At 43.6% G+C, this 19,320-nt stretch overlaps 1 protein-coding gene across 1 annotated transcript in view; it reads right to left on the bottom strand.

Moving 5' to 3' along the window:
- The window catches only part of MTAP (methylthioadenosine phosphorylase), a 54,683-nt gene extending 42,649 nt beyond the window's left edge, over positions 1-12,034 (bottom strand). Inside the window, exon 1 of the mRNA XM_010353390.2 lies at positions 11,794-12,034. Coding sequence (XP_010351692.2) covers positions 11,794-11,826 — 33 coding nt within the window. The 5' untranslated portion in view covers positions 11,827-12,034. The remainder of the gene's footprint in view (positions 1-11,793) is intronic.
- Positions 12,035-19,320: the final 7,286 nt, after the last annotated feature.

Raw genomic sequence — 19,320 nt, 5'->3', positions numbered from 1 at the left:
CATTTGGTAGTGATTTCTCCTCACTGTTCTATTTGATAAAGAAATTAGAGATTATCTTTCCTACGCCATTAGAATCACAGAGCTAGGAGAGAATGCAGACAGAGGAGACTGAAATAGCATGAAAAGTTACCCGCATATACATTTATGAAAACAATCATTCATATATGTATGCAAATTCGTATTTACATATTGTAGATATACATATAGGATACTCATGTATACTACTCAGTAAATTATGTAAACATAAATAAGTAATTCAAAATGTAGTTATAAGTTTTTTTTAAGTTCATGAATTGTATTGCATTTTTCAGAGATTATCTTGAAAGTCCTTGTCAGAGTTAAAGAAACCTGAGAGTTGATATAATTTGATGATTAAGAAACAGAAACAAGAACAATTACAAAAATAAATATTAACTAAACTGCTAAAACTAAAAATTAAGTAACAAATCATTAGGGAAATTTCCTTGGGCTGGTACTTCCTAAAGGACAAAGTAAATAGTGCCAGGCTAACTTTATTAGAAACCTAATTAATGCGAAGTGACCTGAGCATTGTTGTTTTTCAATGAAAAGCTTTAAATCTATTGTCACCTGGGTAACTAAATAAAATAAATTAGGCCTCAAGAAAAAATTCCAGAGTTCAGAATTCAGTGAACATCTGAATTAAATAATTTTCAGGTCAGGTTACACAAGTTGAGTCCTATCAACACGTAAAAAAATGGTTACCTTTCTGCCTCAGTTTCCTGAAAAAAACAAAAAACAAAAAACAAAGGCAACAACAACAAAAAACAAACAAGAAAATAAGGACAATTTAGTGAAGTTTTTACTGAAGAACTCTGCCTGTTTCCCATGACATGGTTACATAATTTGTGACTGTCCACCACAATTTCCTTAAGTGGCAAAGCCAGGTTTTGATGTTGGCGCCATCTTGTGGAGGTATATTATTAAAACCACAGCAGGTTAACATACTTTATGTCAATGAACTTCACATTATTGTTAAAGGGTAACCAGTATTATAGCTTTCAAACCAACAGAAGTGTTCACTTAAGTCAATACATTTAAATAACGGCACTTCAATAGAAAACAACAAAAATTCATCGTTTTAGGAAATCCCAACCCTTCTTTAGCCTGGCTTCTCCAACTTATCCTTCATTCCATGGACCTCTGAAGCACCACAGGTCATGAGGAGGCTAAGAAACCATCCAGCCCACATCCTCACCTGGGATACAGATATGAACTGCTGACTCTGAAATTACTCTTAGCCAACTCCCTGGGATTCAGCTACTAGCTTTTTAACTCATCACCACTTTGACCTGGCTGTTTCTGGGTGTTCCCTGAGCCATGGCATCTCAGATTCTTGATTCAACACTGGATGCTTGGGATCAAATACACAAATCAAGTTGGGCTTTGTTTGGAGCCACCCTCTGAGTTTACGTGAACTTGCCCAGCATTGTAGCAGTTGTTGAGAAATGCTAACCAGGTGTCCTGCTGAAATTCAGAGCCCCTGAGCTCACTCTCAGCAGCCCCAGGCTTCAGTCTGCATCACCTGACTGCATAATGACTCTGCACTAGGTAGCTGGCAACTCAGCCCTCAGCAAGGAACATGTAGTAGCCCTGGACATGAAAGCAAGAGTGGCTACTGCTCTGGAATGATCTGCTGGCAAGCCCATCCAGTCACTTAACTAGGTCCAGTTGTTTATCGAAACCTACACTGTGCGAGGGATACAGGGACAAGCGTAGCAACTGAGTCCCGCCATCCCAGGAAACGACCTCTAAGATGGAGGCCGGCAGGGTCAAGATGTGGCCAATGTCGCCACCTGCTGGCCCCACAGCAAAGTACAACTGGGATGAAGTACCCAAGCACTGATGGCCCAATTCTATCCACATTCCCTTGAGTCTCTAAGTTTGTGTCAACTCAATACTGCCTTAGTAATAAAGTAACTGTGTCTGTGGACTTACATGTTACAGGCACTGTGCTAAGTGCTTCAGTGATCTTACCTTATTTCATCATCACGACCATAAGATGGGCCCTATAGAATGTTACCCGTTTTACAAACGAAGAAAGAGAAGCATAAAAATTAAAAACATCCAAGAGCAAATCATAAGGAGCAAAGCTGGGATAGAAATCCAGGTCTTTCAAGCTTAACCACTATGATCTGCCCTCTCCCAATATCCCCTGGAGTCCTTCATAACATTACACCTTATTAGAAAAGTTTTTTTGGTCTCCATGTTATGAGGCAACATGCTCAGAGAGGTCAAGTTCATGACGAAGGTCACAGAACAAGCACAGAAACAGTGACTCCAGGTATCTGAGTGAATCATCTCAGAGGGGAGGAAAACTCTCAATGACTTCATCCACGCTCAGGAAACAATGACAAGACCCTGCCAGGCCTCCTGGGCCGGAAGCGTCAGTCCTCAGTTCAGTTAATTCTAGACTGTGTAAGAAATGTGTTCAAGACCTGAGATGGAATTTCTGCCCAGCCAGGACTTCTTTATTACACAAGATAGAGTTCTGAAATAGGGAGTCAATCAAGGTCCTTGACAGATTTTAAAAGCTAGTGGCTCATGCCACACTTTTCCACTGACTGACCATCAAACCAAACTTCTCAAAACTAGACTTTCTGCATTGATAGTAAAGCTCTTGATGACATCTGCTTCAGAACCCTAAAGCTGCCCACACCTGCCTACAGTGACTTGAACCACCTGGTGTCTGCAACCATGAGTGGGGTCACCATCTGTCTGCACTCCCCTGGCCAACTCAGTGCTGACTTGCAGAAGCTGGCCGTGAACAGGGTCCTATTCCCCCACCTGCATTTCATGTCTGGTTTCGCCCTGCTGACCAGTCGGGACAACCAGCAGTACCAGGCCCTGATGGTGCATGAGCCCACCTGGCAGAAGTTTGATGCCAAGAACATGATGGCTGCCTGCAACCTCTGCCATGGCTGCTACCTAATGGCGGCTGCCATGTTCAGGGGTCACATGTCCATGAAGGAGGTGGACAGGCAAATGCTTAATGCCTAAAACATGAACAGCAGCTACTTTGTTGGTTGGATCCCCCAAGATATAAAAAGAGCTGTATGGACTTCACACCCTGGGGGCTAAAGATGTCCGCCACCTTCACTGGCAACAACACTGCTATTTAGGATCTGATCAAGTCCATCTCAGAGCAGTTCACAGGTGTGTTTCGGTGCAAAGCTTTCCTGTACTGGTACACGGGCGAGGGCATGGACGAGATGGAATTCACTGAGGCTGAGAGCAACATGAATGACCTGGTGTCTGAATACCAGCAGTAGCAGGAGGCCACGGATGAGGAGGAAGAAGACTTTGAGTGAGCCAAGGAAGAGGTAGGTGGCCTAAAGCCTTCTGTTACTGTGTAAAGGGTGGAAGTGATGTGAACCCTTTATTCACACACAATCTATTCTATGACAGCCATGTCTTACTGTATGTGCACTTGCTGTTCTTTATGGCTTGACATCACATGTTCTAAAGACACCACAAAGAAAGCATTTTCATAGTGAAGAAAAAATTTTTGTTCAAGAGGAAATCAATCCAAGGGTCTGACTTCTCTAAGACTGTGAAAGCATTTATCCAAATACCAGCTCACCTGCTCAGAACTTCCAGCAATGTGGAAAGGGTGCATACTAGCCCCTACTCTGTGTCTATTTCCACTAGTACCTGGCTACAAGAGATTTTACCAACCTTCTTTGTCCCAGAAACCATTCACCATCACTTTGAGGCCTGGGCGCACTGCCGTAAGGAACCCAGCACTCTATAATGGCATTCTCAAAATACCATGACCCCAAGCATTTGAGACCAGCTCATGCCAGGGAGATGGGCTGCCTCTGAGTGCCTCAAGCTCATGATGACGTAAGCGAGCCAGAGCTGGAGCTGGCACAGCCCGATCTGAGCATTGCAGTCCTTCAGATCTGGTTGCCATAACAATTTTGGCAAGCACAGCAGACAGAAGCCCTCATTATTAGGCTGACATGGCTTTGAGGCCTGTCAGGGCCTTGCAAAATCCTGGAAGCCTAGCTGTATGGGAGGGAGCAACCAACTGTCTCCGGCTGGGAGGACTGTTAAAAACCTGCAATAGGGTCCACAGGGATAGGTGGGGGCTTCATCTCAGAAAAGACACCCCCCTCTGTAGGCCACCCTTGTAGGTAGTGGTTATGGATGGAACTGTGTCTCCCCTAAGTTCATATGTTGAAGTTCCAACTGTCAGTACCTCAGAATGTGACTGTATTTGCAGTTTTTAAAGACGTAATTCAGATCAAATGAGGTCACAATGATGGGCCCTAATACAGTATAGCTCATGCTATGGTTTGAATGTGGTCATCTTCAAAACTCATGTTGAGGCTTGTTCCCCAAATACAGTGATGCTGGGAGGTAGTACCTTTAAGAGGAGTTTGAGTCCTGAGCTGCAGTAACAATCCACCCCATAAGGGATTAATGCAGTCCCAGGGGAGGGTGTTCTTGTTCTCATTGAGTTGGATTAGTTCCAGTAAGAGTGGGTTGTTATGAAGCCAAGTTTGTCTCTCTCTTTTTTGTGTTTCCTTTTCCTATCTCCCTGGTCTCCCTTTCATTTCTTTTAAATAAACCTCTTTTCTTCATAAATTACCCTGTCTCAGGTATTCTGTTACAGCAACAGAAAACAGACTAAGAAAACTGTTGTCCTTATAAGAGATCGAGATATAAACACATACAGAGGGAAGACCCTGTGAGACAAATGGAGAACACTGCCATCTACAAGCCAAGGAGACTGACCTTACAAGAAATCCAGCTTGATCTCACCTTGATCTTGGACTTCTAACCTCCAGGGCTGTGAGGAGATAATGCTTCTGTTGCGTAAGCTACCCAGTCTGTAGTGCTTTGTTACAGCAGTCCTAGCGAACTAATATAGTGACTCTATATTTTAGTCGGATAAGCTTGGACAACCCAAGGGCTCAAAACATCCATGGTTTTTATTTGACCAAACGCCCCTTGTAAAGTACAGATACCAGGCTAAAGGGCAGACATCCTCTTAAAGACACACTTCACCTGCTGAAATGGCCAGATTTTTTCAGAGGAGGATTTTCCCTAATGCATAATGTATTTGTTAGAGCTCTCCTATGCTTGTGGAACAACAGCAGGACCCACCCACCCTCCTGAGCCAGCTGCTGGATACTAGGACATTCCCCCTCTCCTGCTTTCAATACCAAAGCCCAGGCCCCAGGGATTCTGATTAGTTGGGCAAGGCACAGTTTGTTTTTAAAGCTCTGTAGGTGGTTCTAAAGTGCCCTCAGAACTAAGCAACCTGCTCTAGGGCCTAGACCATAAATTTCTAAAACGTGGGCTGAGTGTGGTAAGCTGAATAATGCCCCTGCCCCAAAGAGATCCTAGCTACATCCTAATTCCCAGAACCTGCCTCAAATATGATTAAATCCAGGATCTTGAGATGGGGAGATTATACTAGATTATCTGGGTGGGACCTAAATGAAATCACAAGGAGGTAAGAAGGTCAAATGAGGAAGAAAGTGATAAAATGATAGAAGCAGAGGGAGAGAAAAGGGGACATGATGTGAGGCCATGGGCCAAGAAGTCCTGGTGCCTCCAGAAGCTGAAAAAGGCAAGGAAATGGGTTTTCCCCATAAGCAACAGAAACTTATCTCCTCACAGTTCTGGAGGTTAGAAGTCCAACATTAAGGTGCGATTGGGATTGATTTCTTCTAAGGTCAGTCTCCCTCCCTGGCTTGGAGATGGCAGCGTTCTCCATGTGTCTTCACATGGTCTTCCCTCTCTATGTGTCTGTGTCCCAATCTCTTACAAGCACAACAGTTTTCTTAGTCTGTTTTCTGCTTCTATAACAGAATACTGGAGACAGGATAATTTATAAAGAAAAAAGGCTTATTTACCTCATGGTTCTACAGGTTCAGAAAACTGAAAAATGCAAGGAAATGGATTTTCTAAGAGGAACTAGTCCGATAGACACTTTAATTTTAGCCCTGTAAGACTCATTTTGGATTTGTGGACTCCAGAACTGTAAGAGAATACATTTCTGTGTGTGTGTGTGTGTGTGTGTGTGTGTGTGTGTGTGTCTGAAATAGAGTCTCACTTTGTCACCCAGGCTGCTGGAGTGCAGTGGTGAAATCTCAGCTCATTGCAGCCTCAACTTCCTGGGTTCAAGTGATCCTCCTGTCCCCAAGGAGCTGGAACTACAATGCACCACAATGCCTGGCTAATTTTTTTCTTGTATTTTTTGCAGAGACGGGGTTTCACCATACTGCCCAGGCTGGTCTTGAACTCCTTAGCTCAAGGGACCTACCCACCTCAGCCTCCCAAAGTGCTATGATTACAGGCATGAGCCACCGCGCCCAGCCTCATTTGTGTTGTCTTAAGCCACTCTATTTGTGAAAATTGTTACAGCAGCAACAGGAAACTATTACACTAAGGGAAGAGCTTGTTAAAAATGCAGATGGTCACCCTTTCCAAAGCTCTGTAGGTCAGTGGCTGTCAAACTTCAGTGGACATCTGAATATCCTAAGGCTTGTCAAAACCTAGATTGCTGGGCCCCAGCCCCAGAGTTTCAGATTCACTGGGACTGGGGTGGGGCCTATGAACTTGCATTTCTAGCAAATGACCAGGTGATATGAATACATGACACACTTTGAGAACCACCGCTTTAGATGCTTTTGAGGCACAGACTGGAATGCCATGACAACAACCACAGGTAAGGATCCAGGATGCACTGCATACAAACATTTTCCTTAACTGCTTCCTCAACTGCACCTATAGGGGTAAGATTTTTACTTAATCCATACAATTATCAAAAGAATAAAGTGAAATAATGTATTAATATCAGGCACTGTTTCTGTATACCCTACCACTCCTGGCAAAAATAAAAAATCAAAATAAACTTCCTCAAAGCAACAAAAAAAGCCCGATTTCCTCCTTTTACCCTGCTGAGCAGTACAAAACCTGGCTGCTCCTACCTCTCTTCAGCAGGTAGTCTTTTTGTGATTTTGCCTTAGGGTCCTCAACTAAATGTCAAACAGCTCTCCTGGGGGTGTCTGGAAACAGGGCTATTTCTGGCTGTTGTCATGACTATGGGGAGTGCTAATGGCATTTCTGCAGAGGGGGTTAAGGGTTGCACTCCATGTCCCGCAATGCTTGGGACAGTCCTACAAAAGAAGTAATTGTCCTGCCCAAAATGCCCTTGTGTCCCTAGGCAAAAAAATGAAGGCTCGTTGGTCATTTGATTTTCAACTGGGGCCTGCGGGTTGTCCTCAGTTTCAGATGGCCACACAAGGACTTTCAGGCTGAAGGCCCTTGTAGGCCACACTCGCGACAGCCAAGCGGAGAGTGTAAAGGCCCATGTTCCACAGTCTACAAACCATGACTTGTCCGTCTCCCTTAATATCATTATGTTTATAGCTCACTACCAACCCACAATGGGACCATATCCCCTCCTTGTCACAGCAACCATGATTAACAAGTTGTTGTTGTTGTTATTATTATTATTATTTTGAGGCAGGATCTTACTCTTGTCGCCCAGGCTAGAGTGCAACGGCGCACTCTCTGCTCACTGCAACCTCTGCCTTCTGGGCTCAAGTGATTCGCCCACCTTGGCCTCCTGAGTAGCTGGGATTACAGGTGTGCAGCGCTGTGCCGAGTTAATTTTTGTATTTTTTGTAGAGATGGGGTTTCACCATGTTGCCCAGGCTGGTCCCGAACTTCTGAGCTCAGGTGATCTGCCCATTTGGGCCTCCCAAAGTGTTGGGATTACATGCATGAGCCGCTGTGCCTGGCCAAGTCTTATTTTTAATCTCCCAGAGTGAAAGCTGGGAGGCTGCTCAGGGGAGTCATGCTACACTGCTGGAGCCCTCCAGAATGCCCTCTATTTGGGTGCCAAAGACTAGTTTGGCCCTCTCTCAGGAATACTACCTGCCCTTGGCTGATGCTGGAGGACAATGTCTCCCTGAGGTCCTCTCAGACAATGGCAATGTTAATCCCATAGCCTCTGGCTCCTGCTGCCTCTCTCCATGGCTACCCCCCAAGTAATAGCCTCACGCCCTGCCTGGACCACCTCTCACTGCAGTGAACCACAAAAAAGACTGTTTCAATTACTCTCACTCCAGGTGGCTTTCTCCCTCCCTCAACCTGCCACCCACTCTGCTCCTACAGTAAAGAGGCCCCTCAGCATCTCAGCCTCTGGCCCCCTAACCAGCAGTATCTGGGAGGAAGGAATCCTACACTCACCCTCCTTGGCTCCAAGGAGTCACTCATGGCCCCTTTTCGTCCACTTTGAAATGACCCACCAGTATCACCATCTTTTTGATTTTCCAGGTCAAAAGCAGAAATCATCCTGTTCTTCTTCCTGCACTCCCCACATCTTACCTGCAAATTCTATCCCCAATTTCATTATTCCTCACCATCTCCATGGCTCCCACCCTAGACTTCAGCACCAACACCAAGACTTCTGGCCTGATCTCTTAGCTCTTCCCCTGCCCACTGGCTATTCTGTACACAACAGCCAGGTTAATCATTTTAAAATGTAAATCAAACGCCACCTGCTGCTCTTCCACAGTTTCCAAAACATTTAAAATCAAAATTCTTGATCGTGGTCTATAAGGATGGCCTTATGAGCTGCATTCACCCAATTCTCACTGTGCATCCGTGATTTCCATTCCTACTACACTGAGCTCACTTCTGCGACACCTTGGTTTTTGCTCTCCTACCCCCATCTCTCTCCTCAGGTCTTCACTTGGATCTTTATCCTTATTTTCACTATCAGCTTGTTTAAGTCCATTCAGGCTGCTATAACAAGGTATCTTAGGACTGGGTGGCTTATAAACAGCAGAAATTTCTCACAGTCTGAAGGCTTAGCAAGTCTAAGGTCACAGCAGATTCAGTGTCTGGGGAAGACCCACGTTTTGGCTCATAGATGGTGTCCTCTCACTTAGTGGAGGGAATAAGGCAGCTCTCTAGGGCACTGATTCCATTCACGAGGGCTCCACCTTTATGACCCAATCATGCCCAAAGGCCCTATCTTCTAATACCATCACATTGGCGATTAGGTTTCAACATAGAGATTCTGGAGGCAGACTACTGCACAGCTTAAAATCCACCTCCCTAGTAGTCTTGTCTGACACCCCTCACCCAATGGAATCTTATTGCTGTTTCACTTTCATGTCAGTTGGTTTTCCACCCTGACTAGAATATAAACTTGAAGAAAATAAAGGCCTTGCTTACTCAAAGATGCATCCCCAGTGTCTGGCAGGTATTCAATAAATATTTTTGATTAGGATTCCACCAGTAGATGGCTAGATTTGAAAGATATGCCAAATATTATACTGCCAATCCAAAACTCAGTGGAATCTTTCACTCGCATGCGTTAACTGCACCTCCTAAATTGAGAATGAATTTAAGATCCATTCCCTGTTCATATCTCTATTTTAAAAAGAGAGGTACTTGGGCTGACATTAAAGGAGTACCTAGAACTGGGCTGAATGTGTTACACGTTACTGTATTTAAACCCAGCCACCTCTCAAAGGACCTGCCAGCAACACCAGTGGGGCTCAGACACACATGTGCCTCCTACACCTCTACCTGGGTGGTGTCCAGCCGGCACTGGAGACAGCCTGCTTTCTGCTCGCACTCTGCCTCCCTCTTCAAGATGGACATTCTATCAAGTGCTCATTTTAATTGTGCATTAAGTCACAAGAAAACAGGGCAGAGAGACCACACTTCAGATTTCAGAAATGCCTCACATCTAGTTGGTGGAATGCCAGGCTCTAGGCCCAACTGTGTCCTTATCTAGGTCCAGCTGTGTAATTCTGGACACCTTAGCTGACATTTCTGGGCCTCAACTTTACACCCGCAAAAGGGATTTGTGTGGTTATACGGATGGTCTTGAAGGAACATTTTCCAGTCCCATTATTCTATAATTTGGGAATAGGATGTGGTTTTTTTTAACCTATTTGCTCTGGACACTGGCACCTCACATTTTCTATACAGAATGTTGCCTTAGAAGTCTGGGGAATATGGTGCTGGCATCATGGAATCTCAACAGCAAAGCTGTCATCTGTTTTAAACTGAAAGAGAAATCAGCAGGCAGTCTTAGCACCATATGTATCTCTTAATTTTATATCCAGAAGCTTGCCAAGATCAAAAATACACATTATTCAATATTTACATCAGGTCTCTGAGAATCACACTGCCCATTCTGCACTTAAATGCACTGCATTAATTTGAAGGGAAACCGTGTGGCAGGGAGAATGCTAATCAGATTAAAGTAAGACTGTTTTAAACACCATCTCTCTGTTTTTAATGGCATTCGAAGTGTATTCCTGCAAGGGTAAGGTGAAATGTTGTGGCCTAATGATACCTAACACAATAACTTAATAATTGTTGGGGAAAAGGTCATTCAAAATTAATCTCAGTTCCCCCACTTATAAGCACTACCACTTAATAAGCTTCAACCATGTGCAACATAGACAATTTAATTCTAGCTCTCCCAGCAAATTCTGCAGTGAAATTCTCAGTTTATAGATGAGCACCCAAGAGAAGTCACATACTTCACACGAGTTTCATGAAAACCGTTTCTGCCTTGTTTCCACCAAACCATGAAGGCAGGGGCGAGGCCTTCTATAAATATTTGCCGGATGCAAGATTCTTTTCAAAATGACAAAATAAGTTTCATATGTAAGTCTGGATGCAACACCCTTCACCATTCCTCTCATTCTAACTGGCTCATTTAAACCTGCAAGGGCTTGATAAACTGATCTGGCTGATTACACACTGACCGCAGATTTGCCTTCTCCCGGGAAAACTGCAGTCGAGTGTAGGGTATCGAGATGCTCTGGAGAAGATCGCAGACCTTCCTATCCCATAGGTCAAAAATGTCTAAAAATCAAAGAAGTTAACTGCGTTCTTAGCCAGTAATAAACGCCCTAGAAGAGGTCTTAAGTTTTAGCATCGATTTTTCTTTATGTGCTGTAATTCGCTCTTGGAATACTAACCAGGAGAGAAGTGTTTAAAACCCCAGGGAAGCCAGCTGCTACTCTCAGAACTTGTGCCCTCTTCAGCACAAAGCTTCCCACCGCACAATGATCCCTTGTATCAAGACCTCTCAGGCCTAGGGCACAAGGAAATCGAACTCTAACTTGCAAGGCTGCAAAACAAAGCAGTTTGAAGCCGGACGCCTCCAAACGGTGCAGCCCTAAAAAGGGACGCCTGTACTCCTTTTCGAAGAAAGTCTCAGAACCCCTACAGCATTGCGCTGCTGGGGAAAACTTCAGCACGGAGGCCTACGTTCGGAGGAAGAAGCCGGAAGCATGCAAAAGAGCAAGTAAGCAGTTCTCCCACGTGGGCCGCAGGCAGCAAGCAGAGTCAGAGAGCGGAAGCTGGAGTCCCGCAAGGCACTAGGAGATGGTCACAGAAGCGCAGGCGCCCGGACACCTGCTGGCTCCAGCCGGGTGTCTTTCTCGGGAGAAGAGTGGTGCTCAGGAATGGTGGCGGCCTGGGCGCAGCCTCTCCCATCCACGACACCTCTCTCTAAAGGGGTGCCTACGCCCTACGGGCAGCGGGTGCAGATGAGCCAAAAGGTGGTATGTGTGTGTGTGTTGGGGAGGGGATCATTCGCAAGCGTACCCTCTCCTCGAGCAGCAAGTGAGTCCCGAGCGCCGAGCCCCAGTCCCTCCCCGCCGCGGCAGGGGCGCGCGGGCCGTGCGTACGGCCCGCGGAGGCGCAGTACCCCGGGGCGGGGGCGAGAAGGCACCCGGCAGGGCGAACTGCTGCGGCTGGGAGGGCTCATCTCACCTTCACGGCGGTGGTGGTGGTGCCAGAGGCCATGTCTCTGCACGGGAAAGGAAGCTGCAGTGGGCGAGCGCTCGGGACTAAGAGAACCAAAGGGACCGAAGAGCTGCAACTGTGCCAACCTCACAGCGCGGGACTGAGCAGTGCGGAGACCCGGGGCCGGCCTTGACTCCTCCTCTTCCTCCCCGGGACAGCTGGATTGGCTGCTTGTGTGGGCTCTCCCCCGCCACCCCTTCCCCAAATCGAAGTTCCCGCGTTCCGCCCCTTTTGCAGACCTTTCCGGTTCTCCGGCTTTTTGTGTGTATGGTTTTTTTTTCATCCCCAGTTGTAACTAACGGATAATGATAATAATGGAGACCATTTATCGAGCGCTGTATTGTTCCAGACTGCGTGTTTTGGACTTTAATTGGCTTACTTAACTTTCACAAAAGCCCTGAAAGAGCAGCACTCCCTGCTTGGCCCTATATTAGTGGCGTCAGAGGCCTCAGCAGCAAAATCTGGCCCGGCGGCGTTCCACAAGTTCTCGCGCAAGGAAAAATCCTCACCAAGGAGGGAACTGACCGGCCACTGAGATTCTCTTAGGGAGTTAACGCGGGGCGGCTGCCGTGGCGGGGGCGTGGTTTGCACTTCCTACGGCTGCGAACCCACCGGGGGTTTGCGTAGTTTCCTTGATTCCTGGAGGACACAACTGGGATGGACTTGACCCAAGACTCAGGGATGACGAAAGGGAAATAAACAGAGTAACGTACTACTGGATAATCTTTCTGATTTACGAACTATGATTTACTCGTCTTCAATTTGAGGGGCGGCTTTAAGGCGTTTGAGACCCTGCGCAACTCCCAGTCTGCTCTACCCGACTGGGGGCATCTTTAACCCTTTCTACGCCGGAGCGGCATCCAGTACACCTGGATTCAGAATCCAGACTAAGGTCTCCATCATTCAACACTAGCAGGACACACACACACACACACACACACACACACACACACACCACCACCACCACCAGCAGCAGCCCTTTACAGGGATAATCCCTCATGCTCAAAGCCCCCATCCCTTCCCTACTGGGATAATCCAATTTAACCTTCCTTGATGGATTAAGCGTTCTGAAACAAAACAATGGGTGACAAGGATCTTAAGGGTGGACTCTGAGATGTAGAAATGCTGCAAATTAGCCTGGAGGTGGGAGGAGGGCCGAGAAAGGGGATGCTTTCCTCTTACAGCATCAAAACACGGAAACGAAACACAAGTACAATTTAATTCAAAATACCACTGTGTGATGTTAACCTGGATACTGCTCATAGAACCTGTTTACTTAAACAGTATAGACTTTCGTCCTCTCATTACTATATGCTTTAGGTCTAAATTTTCTCACAATGTAAAGTTTTCTTTATTCTGTTACAATCATCTATTTCTTTTAAGTTATAAAATGCAATGGCAAAAGAGGAATGAAAGTAGAATTCGGATGCTCCTTTGAGAAACAGGAGACAGGGAGTCCTTCGTGGATGAAGACAATGTAGCTTTCTAGGGGCCTTTCTGCTGATTGCTCTATTGAGGAGCAGGAAGCCCACCACTCAGAAGTGAACCATTGAGGGCACAAGGATGCCCTGGGCTTTATGGCCGCTACCTAAGTAGGGGGTCCTAGCCAACTTAAGTGACTTGATATGATTAGTAAGTCCAGTTTCTACTCAGCACTGCCTCTCTGCTAAAAGTTAGACGCTGTAACCAAGTTAGATCTTGTAAGCTTAAAATACCCCTAGGCATAGGAGTTGGAAACTTGGAGAGGACCAGGCTGGACTTCTGGACTTTTCTACTATAACTTGCAGGTAAGGGCTCAAGCATTTGCTCTTGAAGATGTGATGTCTGTGAAAAGAAAATTCTTTTAAAGTTTGAATTTCATATACACTTAACATGTGACAAAATATTATTCTACTTTTGATATTTTTCCAACCACTTAAGATTGTAAAAAAGCATTCTCAGTTCAAAGTTGTACAAAAACAGGTGGAGAGCTGGGTTTGGCTGAGGTCTTGGGCCATTGTTTTCTGCTCAGGGTAGTGCCTGAATCAAATGACCCCTTGCTACCCAGACTTGGATAACCCTTGGGCAGGCTTGTGAGACAGTGCTTTCTTTAGTGCAGTATCTTTGAAAAGGTAGGCAGTAATATTTTTGCCTTATTTCCAAGTTTTAGGTCATGTTTTTTCTTAACAAGTCCTAAAATAAAAGGAAGACAAAATTTTCATTAATTTTCAATACGCAAAAATTTTCAGTGGTCTCCCTTTTTGATTACTATGTCAACAAGACAAGGAGAGTCGGTCTGTCTAGGAACATAGATTTTGCCCTGCCCTTCTGTTCTTACCCTATAAATCCCCCTCTGTTAACCTGTACCCTTGCTTTTCTGAAGATAATTATAAAGAACTAGGTCATCTTAAAACAATTCTGATTATGAAACAGTATGAAGGTTTCAACAGCTTCTCCCCTTTTTGATAATCTCTCATAAATGTCTTCCCAGCTTCTAGGTCCTAGCCAACAAAGTACTGAAATGGTTATCACCAGTAGCTGACTATATTGGGTCTTGAGCAATGGTTCTTCAGTGTCCTACAGTTCCCTTTTACTAAACATTTTATTTTTGAAGTCTTCTCCAAACCATTCCAGAATCATCAAATATTCAAGAGGAAGTATTCATACAAATGCATGAAATGTATCACCTCAACCAACTGCATCAGCTTTCCCACTGAATTGTTATATTTCTGTGCCTGGCCAGTGTGTCTGTCCTGGATGGGTACTACAAAATGGGCCCAAGCTGGCTGATAACCCATCCTTATCTGGAGTTATTAAAGCTGGCAAGTTTTCATGGCCTAAGAAACTCACATAACTCCCCACTACCTTATAGATATTTGGGGCAAAATAAAAATTCTAAATAACATGAAAGTGTACTTAGAGATCCCCAATTATGTGTTAATCAGATCTTTTTACAATACACCTGTATCACAGCCACAATGAGTAGGGACATTTTGGCCACTCCTTCTGACAATGGATTAGAGTCCCATCCTGGCAGCTTAGTGAAAAAGCTAAAGTTCTATTAGCAAGCAGCCACTCTAGATTTAGCAGAACATTGTTGAAAAAATATCTGGGGAACAATAAGTAAACTAATTGTAATAATGACGGTAATACATTTTAAAAATTATTGCATCTTCAAATTCTCAGCCGGGCAAGCCTATGTCAGCATGAGGAAGCCAAAGATGTCTGAACTGGTATAAATTCGGGTTCAAAATTCACAATATCACCATTGTGCACAGTGTGGTCATTGGGAAGAAAAAAATTAACCCCAAAGAGACTCAATGCCCTTAATAAAATTGTGTCCAGAGAAACTTCTCCACAGGCAATTATCAGAATAATCAACTTCTCTTTACCCTGCCCAAGAAGAAGAAGAAAAAAAATGTACTGAAAAGAAAATAGTGGCTAGTGTTTATTAAGATAAGAAGCAAAAGATGTGCAAGTATGTACCAGGCCAGTCCTAAGGTAACATTCTGAAAAAAATTGAATATAATTGCAGAATATAATTTTGTCTGCAATCCAAGTTCTCTTAATACTCTTGATTATAAATAACTGAACAAATTATTGATCTAAAAAATATAGCTATGTGTCTTTACTCTGACTCTACAGTATAGACCATGATGCCACATAAACATTAACGTTTTAGTAACTAGAGACTTAGATATTTTTGTCATAGAAAGCCTAACCAATTGAACCATTCTAAATATTTTTTTTTTTTTTTTTTTGAGACGGAGTCTTGCTCTGTCGCCCAGGCTAGAGTGCAGTGGCCGGATCTCAGCTCACTGCAAGCTCCGCCTCCCGGGTTTTACGCTATTCTCCTGCCTCAGCCTCCCGAGTAGCTGGGACTACAGGCGCCTGCCACCTCGCCCGGCTAGTTTTTTGTATTTTTTAGTAGAGACGGGGTTTCACCATGTTAGCCAGGATGGTCTCGATCTCCTGACCTCGTGATCCGCCCGTCTCGGCCTCCCAAAGTGCTGGGATTACAGGCTTGAGCCACCGCGCCCGGCCCCATTCTAAATTTCTTATAGGTTAGTACATGACTATTACTCTAAAATTTTAAGGAAGTAAGAACAAAAAACAAAGAAAAGTGTTCCATTCTCCCATTATGATAATGATAAACAAAATAAGTAGTATGTCACAGGTGAAGAAAATATTGCTGAAATCTGATTTTAAAAATGCATTTATTGCAGGTACTTTATAGAGGGAATTACAAGTGATATAGTAGCTTTTTCAAAAAATATTTACATCACATTTTAGGTGGCAAGTCCTTATAATGACCTTTAATGAAAGTGGAAATTATAAAGTATAACCTGGCATCTATGTTTTTGGTTGAGGAAAGAACCACATGCTTTAAAATGAGATAAGCAGGGTCAGTTTTTACAGTCTGCTTTAAAGTTGGTTTGCTCCAGATAGTTGGAATTTCCCATATGTTTCTTGTTGCAATAGAATCAAGTTCTCCTTCAGTTTTCTTTATTCATTCTTTCTATTCGAAGTCCCTTTTACCCTAGAAATAGCCTTCATTGCAAGTCACCTTGTCTTGTTTTCAAAGTTCACTTTAAATTGTATCTCCCCTATCATTTCTGAAACTCTACTGAAGATGACTTAAGTTGCATATAATTTGGATTTTTTGAAGTAAAATCTCACCAGTTTTTCACTTTTCTTAGATTAATTCTGCACATTAAAAGCATATTCAGGTCAACAGAATGGCCATCTACCCTGGAATCCCAGGATCTTCACATCCTATAAGGTAGGTATTATTATTTCTATTAAGGATAAGCAAAGTGCAAGATTAAGCCCTGAACCCTATACCTCCCTCAGTGAAAGAGAGAGTATGTTCAATCTTGCTCTAAAGAGACATGATTCTCAGCTTCTGTGCTTTTTATAGAAAAGGGCCAAAAAGTAATAGATACCCAGATGTATTTTAATATCACAGATGCAACATAATCTCTCCTTAGCATGTCAGGATCTAAGCTATGATGAGAGACCCATATAATGAGCTCTTATGTGACCCGCTGCTCTTTATTCCACTTTAAAAACTTAAGGCACACCTGTATACAGTGAAAAACATTAAAATGTAGGAAATAAGTCTAAGAGTATTGCTTTTCTTCTCTGCCAAATCCATATGCCGTCTGTACATACAATCCTAAAAACAAATCGGGAACAAAGTCATGTTTGTCTTCTGAGCATCTTCAATAGCAACAACAAAACAGCTAATACTTTTTAAGAGCCACATATTCTTCATTTAATCCTCACAGCTATTAATGTAGTTGCTATTATAATTTCCATTTTACAGAGGAGGGGAGAGAGATAAGTTGAATTGCTATAACTTCATCTTTTCTGCTTATTTGCCTCTCCCCAAAGCTTCCTTGTCTGTTTGGAATCTTCAGGACTTCCCTCTCTCTAGCCCATCAAAATGTCAATCCAACCTGTCAAACCTGTTAAGTTGCCAAAATCAGCTGAAAATGTTACCTCACCCAGGGGTTTATGAATTTTACACTATTAAGCCTTAAACTGAGATAATAAAATTCTAGGTCAGATGTGATGTTTGAGAAAGGACAAGTGTAGGTTTTATTATCACTATCATTGCATGAGGAACATGAGGCTCAGAGCATTTAAGAAGTCTTCAGACTGGATTAAGAAAATGTGGCACATATACACCATGGAATACTATGCAGCCATAAAAAAGGATGAGTTTGCGTCCTTTGTAGGGACATGGATGCAGCTGGAAACCATCATTCTTAGCAAACTATCACAAGAAGAGAAAACCAAACACCGCATGTTCTCACTCATAGGTGGGAACTGAACAATGAGATCACTTGGACTCGGGAAGGGGAACATCACTCACTGGGGCCTATTATGGGGAGGGGGGAGGAGGGAGGGATTGCATTGGGGAGTTATACATGATATAAATGATGAATTGATGGGTGCTGACGAGTTGATGGTTGCAGCACACCATCATGGCATAAGTATACATATGTAACAAACCTGCACGTTATGCACATGTACCCTAGAACTTAAAGTATAATAATAAAAAAAAAAAAAAAGAAGTCTTCTCAAATTTATGTAACTAAAGTAATAGAGATTCAGCCCTGAATCTGTCCTAATTGCAAAGTCTGAACTCTTGATTAATTATTGTTTTTTCCAGTGTTGAGATTCAGAAAACAACACCCCAAAAATGAAGGCCTCAGAAGCAGCCTCAAAAACAAAAGGTTTTCTCTGACCTTCTCCTGCCTGTCTTTCACTCCCATTCTCCCCCTGATGCTACCATAGAAACTAGAATCCTTCTTCCCCAAGGTAGATAATAGAAACCAGAAGACTTTTTCCCTAAAGCCAGCCATAAAACCTAAACATATTTCTCTAACCTTCCCTCTGCCTTTCTGTGTAAAGGATAAGAACCAAAAAATATGCAAACATGGCCATGAAGAAATTATCTGACCTATCTTGTTTGACTGTGGGTTATAAGACCCCCATTCCAGAGAGAGACCTGCCCCACACCCATAAGGAAGGAATGCTACACAGAGAGGCCAAGAAGAATCTAGACAGACAGCTTTGCTGGGTTTCCCTACTCAGTCTGTTAGCAGTATGTCATTCCCTTTTTGTCCAATCATATTTCTACGTGGCCGTCCATACTTTGTTGAACCTGTGAAAGGAATATAAATCATCTAGCCAAGGGTAAAAATGAGTAAGCCAAGGGAAAAGTCAAGCCGGGAACTATGTTAGGAAAGCCTGCTTCCCATTTTATTCCTGGATAAGATAGCTACAAATATAAGAAGCTACATACCTCCCTCACAATTTGCCCAAGGAAATTCGTTGTGGACGAAAGACAGACAGAACTCAAAGTCATCCCTCTGAGGCTCACCTGAGACAAATGCATATCTGATTGCTTCCTCTGCCCTATTGTTTATGTAAAAATGCAAATTCATTGAACCAGACTAAATTGTGTATGCAGTGGAAGTCTGATCATGGACCTGAGGCTGTGTCACTGGTGCATCCTTAACCTTGGGCAAAATAATCTTTCGAAATTGACTGAGACCTGTCTCAGATATTTTGGGTTAACAAAGCTAATCATAAAAATGGGAAATTTTCCCTGGATCTTTGGGTCTTCATTCTGAAGGCTCCCGTGTGTTCACATGACATAAATTTTTATGCCTTTTCTCCAACGGGAAAGTTTCTCTACACCATCGTGTGCTGGTCCTTAAACTTAGTGCTAAGAGAGAAAGATGTATGATCTATATACTTTCTGAGCCCTTAATAAACTCCTGATCTGGTGAGAGGAGTCAGATAGAGAAGTCAAATATTATAAAACAATGTGATAAGGGTGAGGTTAGATACTGTGAAAACACAGAGCTGGGCACCTTTTAGAGTTTTCCTGGAGAAAGTGAGCCTTAAGGGATGAACTAAGAAATTAGAGAGGTGAGGGTTGTGTGTGTGTGTTGTTAGCGGGAAAGTTGGGTATGAAGGAAATTGAAGTGTAGGAGA

Source organism: Rhinopithecus roxellana, chromosome 16 (genome assembly GCF_007565055.1).
Source record: "Rhinopithecus roxellana isolate Shanxi Qingling chromosome 16, ASM756505v1, whole genome shotgun sequence".
NCBI classification, from domain to species: Eukaryota; Metazoa; Chordata; class Mammalia; order Primates; family Cercopithecidae; genus Rhinopithecus; species Rhinopithecus roxellana.
This window is presented reverse-complemented; position numbering and strand designations above follow the sequence as displayed.